The 18,802-nt window shown below is 37.8% G+C and overlaps 1 protein-coding gene across 2 annotated transcripts in view; it reads left to right on the top strand.

The window, feature by feature from the left end:
• rasgrf2b (Ras protein-specific guanine nucleotide-releasing factor 2b) overlaps window positions 1-16,629 on the top strand; it is a 52,255-nt gene extending 35,626 nt beyond the window's left edge. The window contains exons 15-29 of one of the 2 annotated variants that reach the window (XM_008418212.2): window positions 1,146-1,394; window positions 3,679-3,771; window positions 6,279-6,760; window positions 7,394-7,519; window positions 8,493-8,582; window positions 9,862-9,968; window positions 10,670-10,782; window positions 10,920-10,980; window positions 12,559-12,662; window positions 12,911-12,995; window positions 13,078-13,275; window positions 13,592-13,671; window positions 13,884-14,001; window positions 14,083-14,151; window positions 15,551-16,629. In XM_008418212.2, coding sequence (XP_008416434.1) covers window positions 1,146-1,394; window positions 3,679-3,771; window positions 6,279-6,760; window positions 7,394-7,519; window positions 8,493-8,582; window positions 9,862-9,968; window positions 10,670-10,782; window positions 10,920-10,980; window positions 12,559-12,662; window positions 12,911-12,995; window positions 13,078-13,275; window positions 13,592-13,671; window positions 13,884-14,001; window positions 14,083-14,151; window positions 15,551-15,643 — 2,068 coding nt within the window. In that variant the 3' untranslated portion in view covers window positions 15,644-16,629. The remainder of the gene's footprint in view (window positions 1-1,145; window positions 1,395-3,678; window positions 3,772-6,278; window positions 6,761-7,393; window positions 7,520-8,492; window positions 8,583-9,861; window positions 9,969-10,669; window positions 10,783-10,919; window positions 10,981-12,558; window positions 12,663-12,910; window positions 12,996-13,077; window positions 13,276-13,591; window positions 13,672-13,883; window positions 14,002-14,082; window positions 14,152-15,550) is intronic. The other variant, XM_008418213.2, reaches the window with a different exon arrangement.
• The last annotated feature ends 2,173 nt before the right edge of the window (window positions 16,630-18,802 follow it).

The following is an 18,802-nucleotide window of genomic DNA, read 5'->3' on the forward strand; positions in this document are numbered from 1 at the left end:
AAATGTCAGGCTGCTCCAGAATCTCCATTGGGCTGTACCTTTAGTAAAGCTTAGTTATTTTAATGAGAATTCCAAGACTAAGAGTTTTATCTTAGTTTTTACTTTCTTCTGCATACTCTGATCCCCCCTCTGCCACCCGTTGCTCAGCACAGCTTTTTTCCATTACACTTTGTTCTCACGAGTCAGTTAGTAGGAATATAAAATGAGTCTAAATGAGTTCATTATAAAGTTAATGCTGTTTTGAAAGTTGTGAGCATCCGTGTCTGTTAAAAAGCTGACGAAACCCATGCTGACAGCCTGACTAATTTAACATCCTGCCTTCGTGCACGATTTTCATGTAAAACTTTAAACTCTTCAAGAAAATAAGGAAGAAAGAGTTACTATGTGGAGTAAAGGAGGACATTTTGTGCAATTTACCCGCTTTGTGGTTTTAAATTTGACCTCCTGCTGGTTGAAACCATTTATTGCAACCCCATAGCCAAATGTAGCTAATGTGCACTGCAGACAAATAATAACAAAATTACTTCAAATCAAAGCAAGTACAAAACATCCCTTTGCAGAAGGCTCTCTTTTTTTCTTCCCTCGAAAAATGGAAAAGCACCAAACCTTAGAGAAGGGACTAAAGCAAAAACAGCTGCATCCTCTTATATTTTCTTCTTTTAAATGTTTATGATAATATGTCAAATTTGTGCAACTACTGTCATTTTATCCAGGGATATAATGACATGAGAATCTCATGGCAACCCATGCTTAGTTATAGAAATGAAAACCTCACTGAGATGAGACAAATGTGTCTGTTGTCGTCTGCACTGATTTGTTTGAAAATATGGACACTCAGAAGAGCATGTCACAATCATAATCACAATTATCAAGATGCTTCTACGTCTAAAACTTTTGTGACTATTTTGATACTAGATCCATGCTCCTGTGAAAAATTAATTGCTTTAAGTCAAAGTTTTATGTTTTATGTTGGTTTCTTTTAATTTATAGTTTTCATTTTTATTTCTCTCTTTATTGGCATAACCTTATTTTTGCTCAGTTGCATTTAATGCATTTTTCTTGCTGAGCTGCCCTTCAGTCACCCACATGCTGTTTTGTGTTTGTGTCCGTATGTGCGCGTGCGTGTGTGTGTGTGTATCCATCAGATCCGATGTGCGCCTCCATAAAGATGATGTTGACATTTGCTTCAGCAAGACGCTCAACTCCTGCAAGGTCCCCCAGATCCGTTACGCGAGTGTGGAGCGGCTGCTGGAGCGGCTGACCGACCTGCGCTTCCTCTCTATAGACTTCCTGAACACCTTCCTGCACACGTACAGGATCTTCACCACGGCAACCGTGGTCATGGACAAACTGGCTGACATCTACAAGAAGCCCTTTTCCTCCATACCCATCAGGTCTTGCAATTTACACATACAAATATGCAGTCATGCTTTTGGTCATACGACACACATTTACTGCAGGGATTGGGTTATTTTTCATTAAAATATAAGAATCGGGTTTTGATTTCACACATGACCAGCTTGAACAAACAATGTTTGTATCTGAAGGGCCAGCAGGACAGATGCCTCAACAAATTTTGTTTGGCATCAACATAAAATTCTGCTGTGTGTCACATGATGTTTCAATCTAAATTTCATTATATCTCTGGCTGCATCAGAGCAGGGTGTTTATGCTCCACGTTTTTGCTCAGCTCTGGGTTTTGACTGGAAAAGTTTGTGTTTTTTTTGTGCCAAAGGACATAGTAACTTAACTCGTCATGACTTGTGGCTGCCTTCACTGGATGAGAACAAGAAGGAAGCACTTGAGCATTAGAGGCACACAAGAAAGAGAGTTGCATGTTTGCAGTTTTTCTAGATTTTAAGATTTAATACATGCTTTTTTCAAAGAGATTAAATTAAAGCTGTATTGTACAGAAAGCACGTTTTGCCTAAACCATATATTTATTATTTTAACAATTTTCTGGTAAGCTACTCACATGGAGGAGGGGAAGGTTATTTTAGGATTTGCTTTAAGCAGATAAGTAGTAGAGATGCACATTCAATGTGTTGTGTTTTATAAAGGTGAAGCCATCAAATCGCACTTAGTCAAATCTGATTTACCCGTAAGAACAATTAAATATAATTATTAATCTATATTTTAAGTTAATCACTTACACTAGAAGTAAAATCAATTTTGCATTGATAGAGACGTGACTGTGAAACAGGGTAATTTTAAAAGATGGAAGGGTGGGTATTGTGTCAAATCGACTTATTGAGCTTTTTATCTTGCTATAATGTTATTCTCTAGTGTCAGATGTTAGCAAACACCTGATGGAGCTGCGAGTCTGCTGAGTTCATCATACAGACTACTTCTCAGTCCAATACTAGATTTAAACTGATTTAAACAGCATCATGGAGAAGCATTACTGTGATGAAAGGTTAGGAGCTTCTTAAAGAGACGGAGGCAAAGTCAAACTAAGACAAACTTCTTTTCAGTTGTTACAACTGAAGGTAACTTCAGCAACTTTATTGTGTTATAAAATGGCTCTATGTTCCAGAAAAATACATAATTCTCCCTTTTGAAACAAACATAAGATGACAGTCAAGATTCCGTTTTGAGCTTTTTTAGGCTCATGATTTAGCTATCAAGTATTTTAAATAATAAAGTACTCAAATCAAATTAAAATCAAATTATCACTCCATTTTTGGGGTAATTTGACTTGTTGCGCTAGGTGAACCTTGCATCCCTGCATTTAAACGTTGTTTAAATTATAAAATCCTTCCAAGACATTTTCTTTCCATGAACAATCTCTTTGGTACTTTAGTTTTGTCTTCTTTTGTTTTTGGAGTCTCCATTTTGTGAATACAGAGAGGATAAACGGTATTGGTGGTGTCTGTGTGTAACGCCATATTTGCAGAGAATTCAGAGCAATTTTGTTTTTAGAAGAAGTTTCCTTTCGCATCAGGGCAGTTAGTTCCTCATAGATCTTCTGGGAGTGTCAAAGTCTGCCAACTTGTGATTCCAGTTGTCACCTGCTGGAGCTGATGAAGCCATCGCATCATCAGCTTGGCCTTCACTAATTCTTTAAAGGCATAGTAATTCTAGTAGATTTGGGAAAATAAATGCAAGAAGGTAATAAGAATCTCTCTAAATCCTAACTGACCGTGACCAAAAAAGGTTTATTTGATGTCAGAAAGTAAGAAAAGTTTCACTTTGAAAAATATAATATCTGGTTTTAACTGAAACTCAAGATTCTCCAGAAAATAAATTGCCCAGTACAGTTAAACTGCTTCCAACTCTTTCCTACAAGGGGAGAGATTCTTCCCCACATCTCATTCCCACAGGGACTGAGATGAAATATCTCCACACATAAATATGTATGTAATATGCCCATATATAAATATTTACACATTTGGAAGTAAAATGATGAGCCTTTTTGAGGTTGGGTTTCCTCCCATGTGATTATCTTAGGAGTCTGAATATTTCCTGTGCCCTGCTGTTCTCTGATTCACAGTGTCTGCTCCTTCCTCAGGCACGACTTTCCTCCAAGAGAGATTAATTAATCACTCTTCCAACATCATCCCTCTGACCATCTTCCATCTCTGTTGTGTCGCTTGGATTTCTGTCTCAATCCAACCGTTCCATCCCGACATTAAATCATGTTTTGTCATCCGTCTCTCTTGTCCCCACATATTCCAGGGTGCAGCGCCACTCATTTGACCGTCTGTCCATCTCATCCATCTGTCCTGACTACAGTCTGAAGATCAAGAAGATAGCCATGGATCAGTCCAAGTAACTTGGTCTTTTCTCTGTTGACTCTGCTGCACTTTCTCCTGTCTTCTTCTTCTCTCTTCTGGTCATGGTCTGATACTGAACTAATGCATGGCTCCAGCTTTTACTGATCCTGACTGAGAATTTATCCCAATGATTTACTGGGATTGTAACTCTCTATCTGTCTCTGACATTATAATGAATCACAACAATAAAGAAATGAAGGGAAATCTGAATATATTTTAATGTGTAAAGTCTGCATTAATCCAAAAGCATGTTTTCTCAATGGAATATTACTTTCTTTACATGTTTTCTTTCCAACAAATCATTAAATCAGTAAGATATTAATCACCTTAAGTTTGCATCGGTCAGAGATTTCTACACAAACAGAAGATGCCTGTGTTTGCCTTTGCATGATAACTCTACCCATAAACCAATTCTGACTCGACTCCCTGAACTGCAATAACCAAATGTTTTATTTTCCATTTGACAACAGCTTTTATGTTTCTGGCACAGAATCAAACACCAAACCTGTGGTGACTCTCAGACCTAAGGAAGATTTTTACATCTATCTGTCGAAAACGCAAGTCACGGATTGACTCTAATATGTTCCTGGCCTTAAATATTAGAAGATATCCATATTTTCTGATCTATAATAGTTTTACATAAACATTTAGTATTGTTTTCATGGGTAAACAAACATAAACTACAGTTACTCTCTGCTATTATTGCTCACAGTTGCATTTATAGTTATGAGATTAGAAATTACATACTAAGCACCAGAATGACAATTTTTTGACTTTTTACATTATTGTCATCCAGCATCCATCAACAAATTACTTGGTAATACAGTATTAGAACAATTAAATGTTCATGAGGTGACAATATGGCTGGTTAGTATTTGATCAAATTAATATTAAATCGTTTCAATAAAGCAAAAGTTTATTTTTGTATTCACAAAATGTCAAGATGATTATTACATCACTATTCACTGACAGCAGACTTTGTAACAATCTCTGCCTGCATGTTTAAATTTAAAGTAGTCTGACAGATCTGATAGAAGGTAAAGAAGAAATCCAACCCAAACCCAATAACTAGTTATGCTGCCTTTTACAGCAAAAACTCCCACCATGCATGTGTGAAAACATGTAAGAGTTTTGATCATCACGGTGATGGTATTCTCTTCTTTGGACAATTTTTAAATTCAGCAACACTGGAGAATTTTTAAGCAGACAGAAGAGGCCTGTTTACAATCACAATATAGCATCTGAGTTGGGTAATGAGTCCAGGTTTTGACTAGGCCACTCCAGGTCTCTATCTCTTCCTATTCCTATTCCTATTCAACACAGTTCATCAAACACAAAATCAATGCCTTCCAGGGCCAGCGTGGTCCCCATGCATAAATCCTCTAAAAGATGAGAGGCAAGCTACATGAGAGAAAACTCTAGTCTAGATGATCTGGAGAGACTTTGCAAAGCAGAATGTCCAAATTCTCTTTGTGCTCCAATTTCATAAAATGTTATAGAGGTAGAGTAAATGATGTCCTGATGCTAATTTCCCCCCCGTTGGACAATAAAGGATATTTCAGTTCTATTCTAATCCAATTTAATTGAACAGACTTTGTTTAATTGTTCCTTAGGTGAGTTTGTTAACTATTGCTTCCTAACATTGTAATAATTCCCCAATAAATTAAAAACGCTGGGTCTTTCTCCAGTTTACAGTTTGAGATTAAGTTTGTAAAAGTGTATGTGGATATTTACCTAATAAATGTGATGTTACATGCTGGCTATTTTAAAGAAACATTATGATTTGTGTAAATGTGAACCAGTCTGCACTCCTTCAAACCTATCACATCATCTTTGTGGAAATAAACTGCACAACACGAACTCTAACGAGAGTGAAAATTGATCGTGAGCAGTGTCAGGCCGTAAAAACCAAGCCGTCTTGACAGCTGCTATAAAGCCTTTCAGGGATAAACTGATGATAACTGTCTGTGGGCTCGACATTAATAGAGCAGTATTAAGTTCATCTTCACTTGTCTGCCTTTTACCGCTTTTATTGAAGCTGCGTAATCGCCCTGGCTGTACAAAGCGATAATATTTCTGATGTTTTAAAAAGGTATGAATTTAAACATTGGGGGGAATTAAAGCTAGCCAGGGTAAAATGGAAAATGGTTTTATTTTGTCAGTTCAGTGAACTGGAGAGGTGGATAAAGAATCTGTCACGGCTCTAACATCCTTTGTCCACTCAATACAAACCGCTGAAGAAATCTAATAACGGGAAGCTTCACACCCTCCCAGTTCTCTGGAAAATCTTCACTATAAGGAAACATCTCAGCCCAAACACAACTTTCCTCTTGTTTGTTATGAAAACTGTTCTAAAAGAAAAAAGTTTTATAATGAGAGAACAATCTTCCACACTTCTGCAATTATGTTTGTTTTCTCTTTTTTTCTCCCCTGAACTCTTTCTTTATTGCTTTTTTAATATCTTATCATTTTGCTAACTTATTGTTTCTCTCCTCTCTCCAGGTCCTTGGAGCTGTTTTTTGCCACAAACCAAAACAACAGAGGCACCGACAACACGAACGACAGATCTCCTCGTCTCTGCCGCAAGTTCTCGTCTCCTCCTCCGTTGTCCATCCAGTCCCGCACCTCTTCCCCTGTCCGGATCCGAAAGCTTTCTCTTCACTCCCCTATCACTGCCAGGGTGGGAGGCCTCGACCTGACGTCTCCCCTGTCCAACTCAAACTTCAACCACAACAGCTCCCAGTCAGCTGCCAGTAGCCCCACTTCTGCCCAGACCCCTCAAACTCCGACGCCTCAAACCCCAACCCCGACTTCGATCTCTCCGCCTTCCTCTTCCACCTCGCCTCCTCCCAACAACTGCAAGCCGTCACAGGATCCTCCGACTCCCTCCTCGCCTGACCAGAGTCCCGTCTCGGCAGCCGATGGGGAGGAGGCTCCGCGGATCGATCCTTTCTGTGGAAAACTGAGGCGGAGCATTCGGAGAAGTATGTCGAAGTTTCCCTCAACACAAACTTACCACAACCTCCAAGTGTCCAAAGGGAAAATAGCTCTTTATGCTAGAGCTACATTCACCTAGCCGCACTCACAGATGGACGCATTTGAGCACATCATCATGTGGCAGGAGAAAAATCTGCAATCAAACCCTCAGCTTCCCACTTGAAAGGATTTAGGCAGACAGTTTAGTAGGAACTTTCTTCTGTAACACGTCTAAAATAAGAAAGATCAGAAAACATGCCAAACATGCCATTCAAGTAAGACAGATGTTCTTTACAAGTAAGATAATTTCTACAAGTAAACATTTTTGAGCTTCCAGTATATTCAGAAATGTATAACTGTTTCTGTTCTGGTCGGTGTCTTTTTCTGAATATGTCATCCATCTCTCTTAAATGCATGTTTCCTTTCAAATTAGTCAAATATATTTGGAACAGATATGTAGAAAGTCGGTACAATCCCAAACCAATGTTTGCAAATAATAAATATATAGTGTGTCAATAGAAAGATCATAATTACATAAAAAAAGTTTTCTAGTCCGGTGTAACTGCAGCATTAATGCTCATCATTATAAGCAGTGCTGTCATTTATTGTGCTTTTTCTCCTGATCTGAACTTCCTGTCTAGCTGTGTTGGAATCCGTGTCGCTGGAGAAAATCATCCCAGAGTCTCCGCAGAGCAGTGAGGCGGGAGACATGTCTCCGTGTCGCTCTCCGTCCACACCACGCCACCTCCGCTACAGACAGCCTGGAGGTAAATCCGTGGGTGTGTTTGTGGGCTTTATTGCACACGGTTACACCAGGTTGGTGCCGGGTTGGCAGCGCTGTGCCACCGCCCGGTTAGTGAGCCGATCAAAATTTCTGCTGAAGCAGCCTGACACAAAACTCAAACCCAAATGGTGGCAAGAACTGATCAACTAAAAATGCTTAAAATAGTAGTTTTTTATGCAGTGATCCTATTAGACTGCATGATAATCTGTAGACTGAATTGCTGCAGACTGAATCACTGTTTTTAGACTGATGATGATTGTGATTTCTGTAATTTTAATGCTGTATTCATCTTTTTATCTAGATACAAAGTTACTGCCTTGCCTGTGTTTTTCTTTGTTTATAAAATCTTCTCATGAAACTTGATATTCAACATAAATTTGAAGCAGAATTATGATGAGTGAAACATTTGTGAAATGGATTGTTTTTACATTTTCAGATAACCTTTAACTCAGCAGAACTAATCTGTCACACAATGTTCCCTGTGAAATTGTGTTTTAAAAATGCAAATGGACACTATTTCACTAGGCTGAATACAATTTGTTAAAACTTTGACCTTTCCAAATAAAAAAGTTCCACAGTCTTTTGTTGCTCCACAGTTTTTAAGTTCAAATCTTTTAACTCCAAATAAATAAAACATTCTTTTATTTATATACATATTTTTTTCATGGTGCAATTATTAAACACATTACTCATCGCCAGGCTGTAATTAAGGTTGACATAAAAACGACAAATAATGTTCACTACAACAGAAGAATGATCTCAGCGGACAACCTTTTAATCCTTAAGTAAAGTTGTGACTCATAACGTCAAGTGATTTATTTGGAGCCTCTGTATTCCCGATGTGCTGCCGGAAGAGGTCATTTAATGCACTCCTTCCTCTTGAACTGCAGCAGCAGAAAAAAAGCAGCCATGTTGCTGCTGCTGCTGCTGATAATTATGCGTCTTTGTGTCTGCAGTTCAGTCTGGGGAGAATTCACGCTGCTCCGTCTCTCCTGCCTCAGCGTTTGCAATTGCAACTGCAGCAGCAGGACATGGTACCCCACCAGGTAAACACACAAAAGGCACACAGACTACAGAAACCTACTGCCGAGCTTTGAACTGAGGGATTTATTGCATAACCTTTAATAAAATTAGAAAACTAAAATATAGAGTTATTTGCCCGTGCAGGTTTTTATTTGTCACACGTGTGAGGACGAATACAAGGAGCTCCTGTGTTTTAATCAAACGTTAATTTGTTTAGCATTAATATTTATTCAAAACCAACGAAACAAAACAGCAGAGACACTTTATTTTACCCTGTACTGGTACTAGTTCTCTGGTTCCAAGTATATTATAAAAAAAGTTATATTATAAAAATAAATATGAGAAAGTCTTGAAATGTGTTGCATAAACAATGCTGTGCTGGAACGCCACCAGACGTTCACATAAAATTAGAAAATATTTAAAGTTATGATAAATGCTTGAAGATTTTTTTTCTTATAGCCATAGCAAAGCGTAAGCCACTAAAGAGGCGTTTGAAGGAATTCTGTATTCTGTATTGCATGTGAAAGTTGTTTTAAAAAACATACAGTGCAGGTCACATTTATTGTCATACCTGGCAAATATTTGAAAAAAGCTCTAATATAAATACATTTTCAGTGCATTAGCAATAATCTTTAGCTCAAACATACTGAACAGTTCAAACTTTTATTGAAGAGGTTGGATTTTGAGTTAGTGAAACAATTTACAAATCATTATACTACTGAAAAACCTTCCAATTTTAAAGAATTGACGTCTTCTGGTGTTTCAAGGAGTCCATAAATCGATGCTCTGTAAAAGATTTTTGAGAAGAAAAACTTGCCAACAGCATCAGAAGAACCCAGAAATGAGCAGGAAGGACTTTTCCACATGTTCATCTCCTGTTTTATGCCAAATCCCAGTTTAACTGACTTCAGTAGATTTTTTAAAAATTTCTCCTTTTCACTTTAAGTTCTTGCTCTGACTGAAGATAAGGGCAGGTTAACGTGAAGTAGATCATTTCTTTTAGAACATTTCCTGAATTCTGAAAATGGACACATATCTGCCTTTCTTGGGCAGCAAGTTCTCTTCTCTTTCCCATTTTGAAGAGCGGCTAAGAAATATAAAAATAATTTTTCATTTTTTTCTTTAGTTTTTCTGACCGCATAACAGCTTTTCATTTAACTTAGCTTACTTTTATGCTAAGCCAGTCATAACATTGAGACCTGTGGATGTGCCTCAGGTAAACAGCTAATCTCTTACAACGCTGCTGATATGAAACCTTTATGCATGAGGAATTTTGTCACCTGTGTTCATTCTCCCTCGCAGTGTTTGCCAACTCTGAGAGGACCTGTGATAAAGAGTTCATCATCCGCAGAGCTGCAACCAACAGAGTCCTCAATGTGCTGCGTCACTGGGTCTCCAAACACTCACAGGTTTGTTTACACCCACTGCTGTGTGCAGGTCTGACTGTTCCTGCTTGTTTTCATGCATCTGTGCGGTCTAATTAAAGAAGGTGACTGATGGGTTCTCTTGCTGCTCCGCTGCTCTCTACTGAAAAATATAAACGGCTCACACACACATACACACACACACACACAGCATATTGTTGCTGTTTCAGCCGGACAGCCGGCTCGACTGACCAACCGCTCTGCTAAACGGCCATTGTTTAATGAATTGAACATCAAGGTAATTGCCTGACTCTGCACAGAGGTCCTTCTAGGCTCATCGCATTGATTTGTTTTCTGTACATTTCTTCAATAATACAAAATTCTGCGATGACATGCCAGCTTTAGTAGGCTTATTAACACACGGCAGAGCTCCAATACACACTATGCTCTTTTTGCTCTTCTAGTGGCTAAAGAGCAAAAAGACATTGAATGCTGACCTCTGAACTAGAGTTGAGGTGGGAGTTAAATGGGAATTTGCAGCATAAAAAGGTGTAAAGACTGTAAGGACTGAATGGATTCTGGATGGTTGGAAAAATGTGCAAGCATCTGCAAATATCTGAGACGCAGCTAGTTCCAGATGCCTGACTAGCTGGAGCTGGACAGAGTGGAAAAGCTACAGTGGTTTTAGTTTGGAGTCTTCAGCACGAATGCGCTCAGTGTATGTGTCTATTTGTCTCTGTGATTAGGACTTTGAGATGAATGGGGAGCTGAAGATGTCGGTGATTTATCTGCTGGAGGAGGTGCTGCGAGATCCAGACCTCCTGCCCCAGGAGAGAAAAGCTACTGCCAACATATTAAGGTGTGACACAAGCACACTGCACCAGTAACTGAATTAAAGGAAACAATACGTCTCTTTCATCAGATGTTGCTTATTCTTTTAAATTCAATTTTGATAAACATCTTTTCTTGTCCTTTTAATTTTTTTTTGTCTCCCAGCGCCCTTTCTCAAGATGAGCAGGAGGATGCCCAGTTGAGGATAGAGGATATTTTGCAGATGGTGAGATACCAAGAGCATTTAATGACAGATTTTATGAGAAAATAAATCATTTGTAAAATTTTTATCCAGCAATAATTCCCTGCATAAAGATAAATTAGCAACCCTTGTTGCTAAATATTGCCCTCGTCAACTACAACCTAAGTTAATAACACACCATTTAATTTTATTAATGGCTTTATATCACCTTGCTGGTGCCTTTATATATTATTAACATTGCAAAAATACTGTACTCTCTAAATCGAAAACACTGAAAAACTGAAAAAGGCGTTTATGCCCTTCATACCCCAATGCTTTTACATTTTGTCACAGAACAAGACCAAGCTTCAATATAATAAATTAGCATTTGATTTGATAGAGCAAGACAAAATAATTTACAAATTTCTGACCCGACATGAACATGGATGTTTTTCAGAACTTTTTACAAATAAAAAGTTTAGTTTGTCATACATATTTCTGTTCAGTCCCCTTTTTCTTTGATACACCAAAATAAAATTTGCTGCAACCTCTTTCTTTCTGAAGCTAATAAACTGAGCCCACCTGTGTGTAATTTCATCTTAGTATAAATCCAGCTATTCTGTGACGCCTCAGAGGATTTTTGGAGAACATTCGTAAACAAACAGCTGCATGAAAATCACGAAACACAGCAAACACAATATAGATACATTTCTGGAGACGTTGAAGCAGAGTTATGTTATAAAACAATACCACAAGGTTTGAATATAGATCAGATGATAAAATCTATTGACACGACAGCTATTTGTTGTACACTTAATAAATCTGACCTCTGTGGAAAAGTGGCAAGAAAAAAAAAACCCTTTATTAAAAAAAAAGCCGAATGAAATCCCATTCAAAATGTCCCACATGCCCTGAACACACCCTCCCCAATAGTGAGACATGGTGGTGGCAGCATCATGCTGTGGGGATTATTTTTGTTTAGCAGAGATGGAGAAGTGGGTCATAGTTGATGGGAAGGTGGGCAATCCTTAAAATAAGAAAACTGTTAAAACTGCAGTTTAATCAATATCAAGATTAAAATCTATTTAATTGCTGTCAAAATGTAAAAATTGATGCTCACAATTGTTTTCCATAAAATCAAACTGAGCTTGGGCTGATTTAGAAAGCAGGAGGTGTAGTCTTTTGAAGTGACTGGTGGAAACACTGATTTTCAGCTGTAATTGCAGTGAAAATGAACCATTAGAGTTTAAACTCAGGATTGGGACAAATTCACTCCAGACTTATTAGATTCACATAAAATTACACAGAAGTTTATGTGACATGCAACATTTCGTAGAAAAGTTTAGGTGGCATAAATACTTTCACCAAGGAATTGCATACAACCATAAAAATACCTAAGCTTCACAGCATGTTGCTTGTGTAAGATGTGAAAGGCCTCGGTCAGTCCTCATTGTCCTGTCCTGCAGGCGGAAGGGGTCAGGACTCCCTCTTCCTGACTGTCAGTCACCAGGGGACAGTTGGCTGTCAGCGCTCATATCCATCACAGTTGCTCCCTGTACTAGACATTTACATCTTGTTATTTATGCTTGTTTATGAGTTTGTTCTCTGTGTGTGTGTGTTAAGGCGGACTGCCCAAAGGCTGAGTGTTTTGAGTCTCTCTCGGCGATGGAGCTGGCTGAGCAGATCACTCTGCTGGACCACATCGTCTTCAGGAGCATTCCCTACGAGTCAGTCCTTACGTAACACTCCATTTTAGACGAAGAAAACATTAACATTCTATAGTCCATAAATTACGGAGTTCAGAGACCTGTCTATTAATAAATTAGTTTGTCAGAGTTAAGTGGTTTAACATTCCTCTGTAAATTATGACAAAGCAGTCAGACCCCGGCGGAAAACATCTGTAAGGCTTCCAGGACAGGCGGGATTAACAAGTTGATCTGAGCTCAGCAGTTTGTCTTTGTCTCCTCTCTGCCAGAGAGTTCCTGGGCCAGGGCTGGATGAAGGTCGATAAGACTGAAAGGACTCCCTACATCATGAAAACAAGTCAACATTTCAATGATGTAACTTGTGCCTCTGTGGAAAATGTCTTATTTATCTTTAGGGCCTACTAGGTGCTTTAAGACCTTCCCATTTCCTTTGCAGATGAGTAACCTGGTGGCATCCCAGATTATGAGCCACACCGATGTTGGCTCGAGAGCCAACTCCATCGAGAAGTGGGTCGCCGTGGCGGACATCTGTCGCTGTCTGAACAACTACAACGGCGTGCTGGAGATCACGTCTGCGCTCAATCGCAGCGCCATCTACCGTCTGAAGAAGACATGGGCCAAAGTCAGCAAACAGGTACAAACAACATGTAATAAACATTTCAAACTAACCGCAGAGTACAACATGTCCTAAAGCTATTACTTCTAATGTCCGCCTAAATGTGAATCCTAAAAAATTACAAACATTATGGCAATTACAAAAATACAAAACAGAGTACATTTATGTCATTCTAATCCCCAGATAGACTGTAATTTACTAAAGGAGTATAAATGTTAATTTTATTATGACCGATACGCGGGCCAGAAGTTAATGTAGAGCCCGTATTTGTTTTGTGCTGTTTGCAGTAATGCTTTTAAAATAAATGTCATGGTGTGTTTGTTGTATTTTCCAGACTAAAGCTCTGATGGACAAACTGCAGAAGACCGTGTCCTCTGAGGGAAGATTTAAAAACCTGAGGGAGACGTTGAAAAAGTAAGACACTGTACAGATCAAAAGTAGAAAAAAAACAAGAGGTAATTTTAATCTGCCCTATTTTTTTTAAGTTATTGAAATTGAATACTGTAAAATATTCCAACCTGAAGGAAAACAGTTCAAATGCATCACTGTCTAAAATTATTACGACATGCGATACATGTATGTAAATTTCCGACGTAAACTGTGATTTTCCAACGTCCATCATGCAGCTGCAACCCTCCGTGTGTGCCGTACCTGGGAATGTATCTGACTGACTTGGCCTTTATCGAGGAAGGAACTCCCAATTTTACAGAGGAGGGTCTTGTTAATTTCTCCAAAATGAGGATGGTGAGCTTTAAAGATCCAAATAATAAATACATCAGGACTCTGTTGTTGTTTTTTTTGTAATTGTTTTTACATTTTCATTAGATCTCACACATCATCAGAGAGATCCGTCAGTTCCAGCAGACACCTTACAGAATAGAGCATCAACCTAAGGTACTTTCTTTTGTTTCTTTTCTGCTTCATTGTCTTTATTTCTGCTGTTTGTTGCAGATGTTGAGTACATAGAAAGACCAACATTATATATTTCATAATATATAGTAACAAAAACACTGCAGCCAACCATTTCTGATTAGAGTAAAACTTTATTGGGTTTTAGTAAAGTGAGAAACCTTGGTGAATTTACAAAAGTGCAAAATATGTTGTGCATATCTGGGTGCCAGAATAGGTAGCATTTTCTAAAGAGAATAACATTTTAGTCCCTGCTTTAACTCTCCAGGAGCCACATGTCGTGCATAAGGATGACAGGAGCAGACAATGTTCCTGAGAGCAAAGCAGCGTTTCAGAAAGAAGCATAAGCCTGTTTGGCAGAGTTTAGATAGCCTGCTGCAGACCTTGCATATACTCTGTAAGCAGCTGTGACTATAATTTATTTGCATATTGGTCGCTCGTAGCTGATCCTGGCTATCACCATTTAAGAGGAGTGTTTATTCAGATTATAGCATTCGAAAATTACAGTGAGTCATCCCTCATTGCTTTATATTTTGTAAACACGAACCCAGTCATGTTTTAGTCATCTTTATTCTAAATTGGGTTTAAGCAAAGATTACAGATATTACAGATAACAACTTTCACACTCTACAAAAACACTTCTATAGCACTAATGCATGGAGGGTTGACTGAATGCATAGAGGCAAGATTTTTGGATTCTGACCAGAATCTGCTAAAATGGGATCAATTTGATCACCAGCCTTTTTTTTTTACTGCATCTATACTTAATATTAATCCTAGACTTTAGTTACTTTGCGGTGCTTGCACTTCAAGTTTTGTCACATTACAAAAATATTTAGTTTAATTTACAAAAAAGTTCAAATGTGTTCAAACACATTTTCACTAATAAATGTTAGTTTAACAACAATTTGATGGTTGTCGAAGAGGAGTTGCAGAAGGCCTGAACACTTGGCCCATCCTGTTTCAGGTATTCGCAATATTTTCTGTTTTTGCCATAAATATGTTTTTCAGATACACTTTATGTCCTGCAGCTCTTCTGCACAGCTAACCTTTGTTCATTATTCATCTGTTTTTGTTTTTGACTCACTCTATCGAGAATCTGACACTAAATGCTCGAAAAAGCATCGACCTCAAGTCTCATGTCTTGAAAACAAAATATAGAGAATTTGGAGATGGGTCAACACCATCTAATATATTGGCTATAGACTCTTAAAACAAAACACATCCCTGCAAAAATCCATTCAAATCACTGATGTCATTTTTCTGTTGTAAAATCTTTCCAGTATTTTAACCAGTATTGGCCTTCCAGTATTTAATCTGCAGCAACAATCCTAAAAAAAAAAAAAAGATACAAACTCTTGTCTCATTTGTCTTTCTGTCTTAGGTCACTCAGTACCTTATGGATAAGACTCTGACCATGGATGAGGACACGCTGTATGATCTCTCGCTCAAAATCGAGCCCAGACTGCCTGCCTGAATTATCTGTTTCAAGCTTTTGAGAACCCACCGAATCTCTGAGGATGAAACACCCACCTGATCCTAATCCATCAAGAGAAAACTGGAAGGAAGTCATCAGAGCAATGTGGAAAGGAACGGGACAGGACTTGTGGAAAATGAGCTGTTTTGCAGAATAATGAGGTAGCATGAGAAGAGGACAGAGATGGGTAAGGTGCCTGAGCGATTGTTTTCAACAAGACCAAGATGAATGCGGGTCGGATGCACAGCATGAAGGTTTCCTTAGTACAGAGTGTGGTGCACACTACATTACTCTTCCTCAGAGAGCCTGAGAGTGCAGAGAAAGAAGTGGATGAACATAACAGAGATGTAGCATAAACAGGTGGAGATACAGAGAGAGGTCTAAGCTTATGTCTCTGTGCCATGACTTGTGTTCTGTTGCTTATGCATTTCCATGCAACGCCCCGAACAAAGATCCCTCTACAAAACGCTTTCTGTCATGACGGTCACCACATTAAACTTGCATGATCTCATCTTAGGATGTGTCTGTTTGAATGGCCTTTGACCTGACCTCTGAACTCAGCATACAGCACTCCAACTAGAATAACTTTATTTGGCATTACACATCCTGAGTGAGCTTAGCAGATTAAAATCAACTGCTCTCCTCAAATGTATTGTTAGACGACACACTGAAATGAAATTTCAGATTTCTTGCCGAAGATTTTCACATGCCGTAAAAAAAATTGAAGCCTATAATTATCTTTTATCTGTGTTTAGCCTCAGATTTATGTAATAAATGAAAAGCTATTTTTTTACTTATTGCCCAGATGAATGATACAAATTTAAGATATTTTCCAGTGCCTTCCACTTGTGTAGGTCAATTTCTGCATACTTGACAATTTGTCCAGTCACAGCTTTATATAACTCCTCAATGTTCTCTAAAAAATAATCGGTAACACTTTATTTGAAGGGGGGTGAATAAGACTGTCATGACACTTTCATAAACATGACATAGCACCTGTCATGAACATGAACAAGCCTTCATGAATATGTATGACTGTTGTCATAAAGCATCATTCGGTAAATTATGACTTTTAATATAAAGTTGACATTATTCAAAATGTCTTTGTTATGACAACTTGACATTAACCAAGAAATCATTACTGTTTAAACTTTACCCTTAATAACATAAAGTTACCTAATTTTTAAAGTGCAATCAGTAATACTTTTATAACAAATTTATATCAGCTTTATGACAACAGTCATAAATATTCATGAAGGCTTATTCATGTTCATGACAGGTGTTATGTCATGTTTATGACAGTGTCATGTCAGTCTTATTCACCCCCCCCCCCTTCAAATAAAGTGTTACCAAATAGTCTAAAATGGACTTTAATTTTAGTTTAAAACTTAGATAACATATGCTCCATGGTACTGTAGCATGTTGGTGTAAAGATGGGGAATGCAGCATTGAAACATAAGCAAACATCGCCCTCTACTGTTTAATTGTTGTAACAAGCCCTGCCAGCCTAAACCATTTGCAGCATCTGTGTGCAGTTGTAATGTTTTGGCTTTTGCAAACTGTCAGCTGTGTGAATGTGTGTTTTCTGAGTGACCGCATGTTAGGCAGGGGCAGCTCTCTCTGAGATGTAGCTTTGCTTGACTGACGGTGAGATCGTTGATTACACTTTAATTTATTTAGTAGATTAAACTATATTTAATTTTATTTGTATATAGTGACTCCTCAGATATGCGACTGATAAGAGAAATTGTTATGCTGTGAATAACATTTTTATTGTTTATCATTTATTTAATTTTGATCAACTAATTAAGTTTGTTTTGGTATTTATATTGAATTGTTGTTTTGCATCTCATGAACCTACAACAATAATGTATTCTGTAGATTGAAAAAAAATGTAGCATTTGAATGATCAGACTTTGTTTTTCATATTGATGATATGATAAATAGTGTTGCATGCACACAACAGCTGCATGCTGTGCATGTCTGACTGGATTTCTCCTGTACCTTCATCCGCTGCTTCTCTGTATGAAAATGTTCCGTGTAGCTACTGAAGAAAATATATAAAAACAATATTTTGTCCAATTAAATCTGGCATGTTTGTCTCTTGTCAAGCCCAGTCTCAGGGCTGTCAGCCACAAAACAACCTGTTGTTACACAGTGATGTGTTGAAGCTTTTTCTCATTTAAAAATGCATCTCTAGCTCTGGATGTCTGTTTCACTCAAGGGGTTAGAAAAGCAGATTGATGTATTTGTGTTGTAATTATTTATGTGTTATTTGCTTTTGTGTTACTTTATCTGTTTACATTTTTCACTTGTGGGTGCAGGGAAAATAAATACAACATGCCTTATGCATTTTCTCTCTTTCAATTTAATGCACTGCAGCTTTGATTATATTCAGATAATGCTACTGCAGCTTTTACCTCAAACTGGTCCTATGTTCAGCCCACATGGAGCAAATTATGCACAACAGAATATGAGATTAAAAAATTATTTCTTGCGTACTGCACATTGTTGGACTGAAGCTCAGAAAATATCCTAAAATAAGGCACAAGTGTTAAGATTCTGTACATTTAAATAAGAAGGAACATATTTAACCAGGATAATCTTTTAGTTTTCACCCAGTTTTTTTTACAGAAAGCACCACGATCATTGGGGAAAGAAAGAACGCCAACCCTGTTTTTGTCAAATAACAGCCACGTTTCCAGTAGAGAGGAGTTTGTTAAAGAGAGCAAATAATTTTTAATTTTAACCAGTAGTTATGTGGTTTATGAGGTTTGGGATAGCACTTAATTATCAATATGTGATAGTATATTGATAGAATGATGGAGCAACAGAGTCCAATGTATTTGTGTGGCATACTAACGCTAACAAGATTTTATGTTTTCTGGCTTTAAAATGTGACAAACTTTAAATCAAAATTAATGTTTCTTCTGCTGTAATGTGTGCACACACATAACAAAGAACAACACAAAATATTTGAGCCAAGCTGGATTATAATACCAAGAAAAGCATGGTTACAAAATGTGAAAAAAATAAAACAATCAAATGCTTGAATTTTACTAGGTATACATATCATTCTTGCTTTGTTTAAATGTATTTTTATATTGCATCATTTTTTTTTACATCTCGCATAAAAAGTCCTTTTCCAGTTTTTGTAAA

Source organism: Poecilia reticulata, linkage group LG9, assembly GCF_000633615.1.
Source record: "Poecilia reticulata strain Guanapo linkage group LG9, Guppy_female_1.0+MT, whole genome shotgun sequence".
NCBI lineage: Eukaryota > Metazoa > Chordata > Actinopteri > Cyprinodontiformes > Poeciliidae > Poecilia > Poecilia reticulata.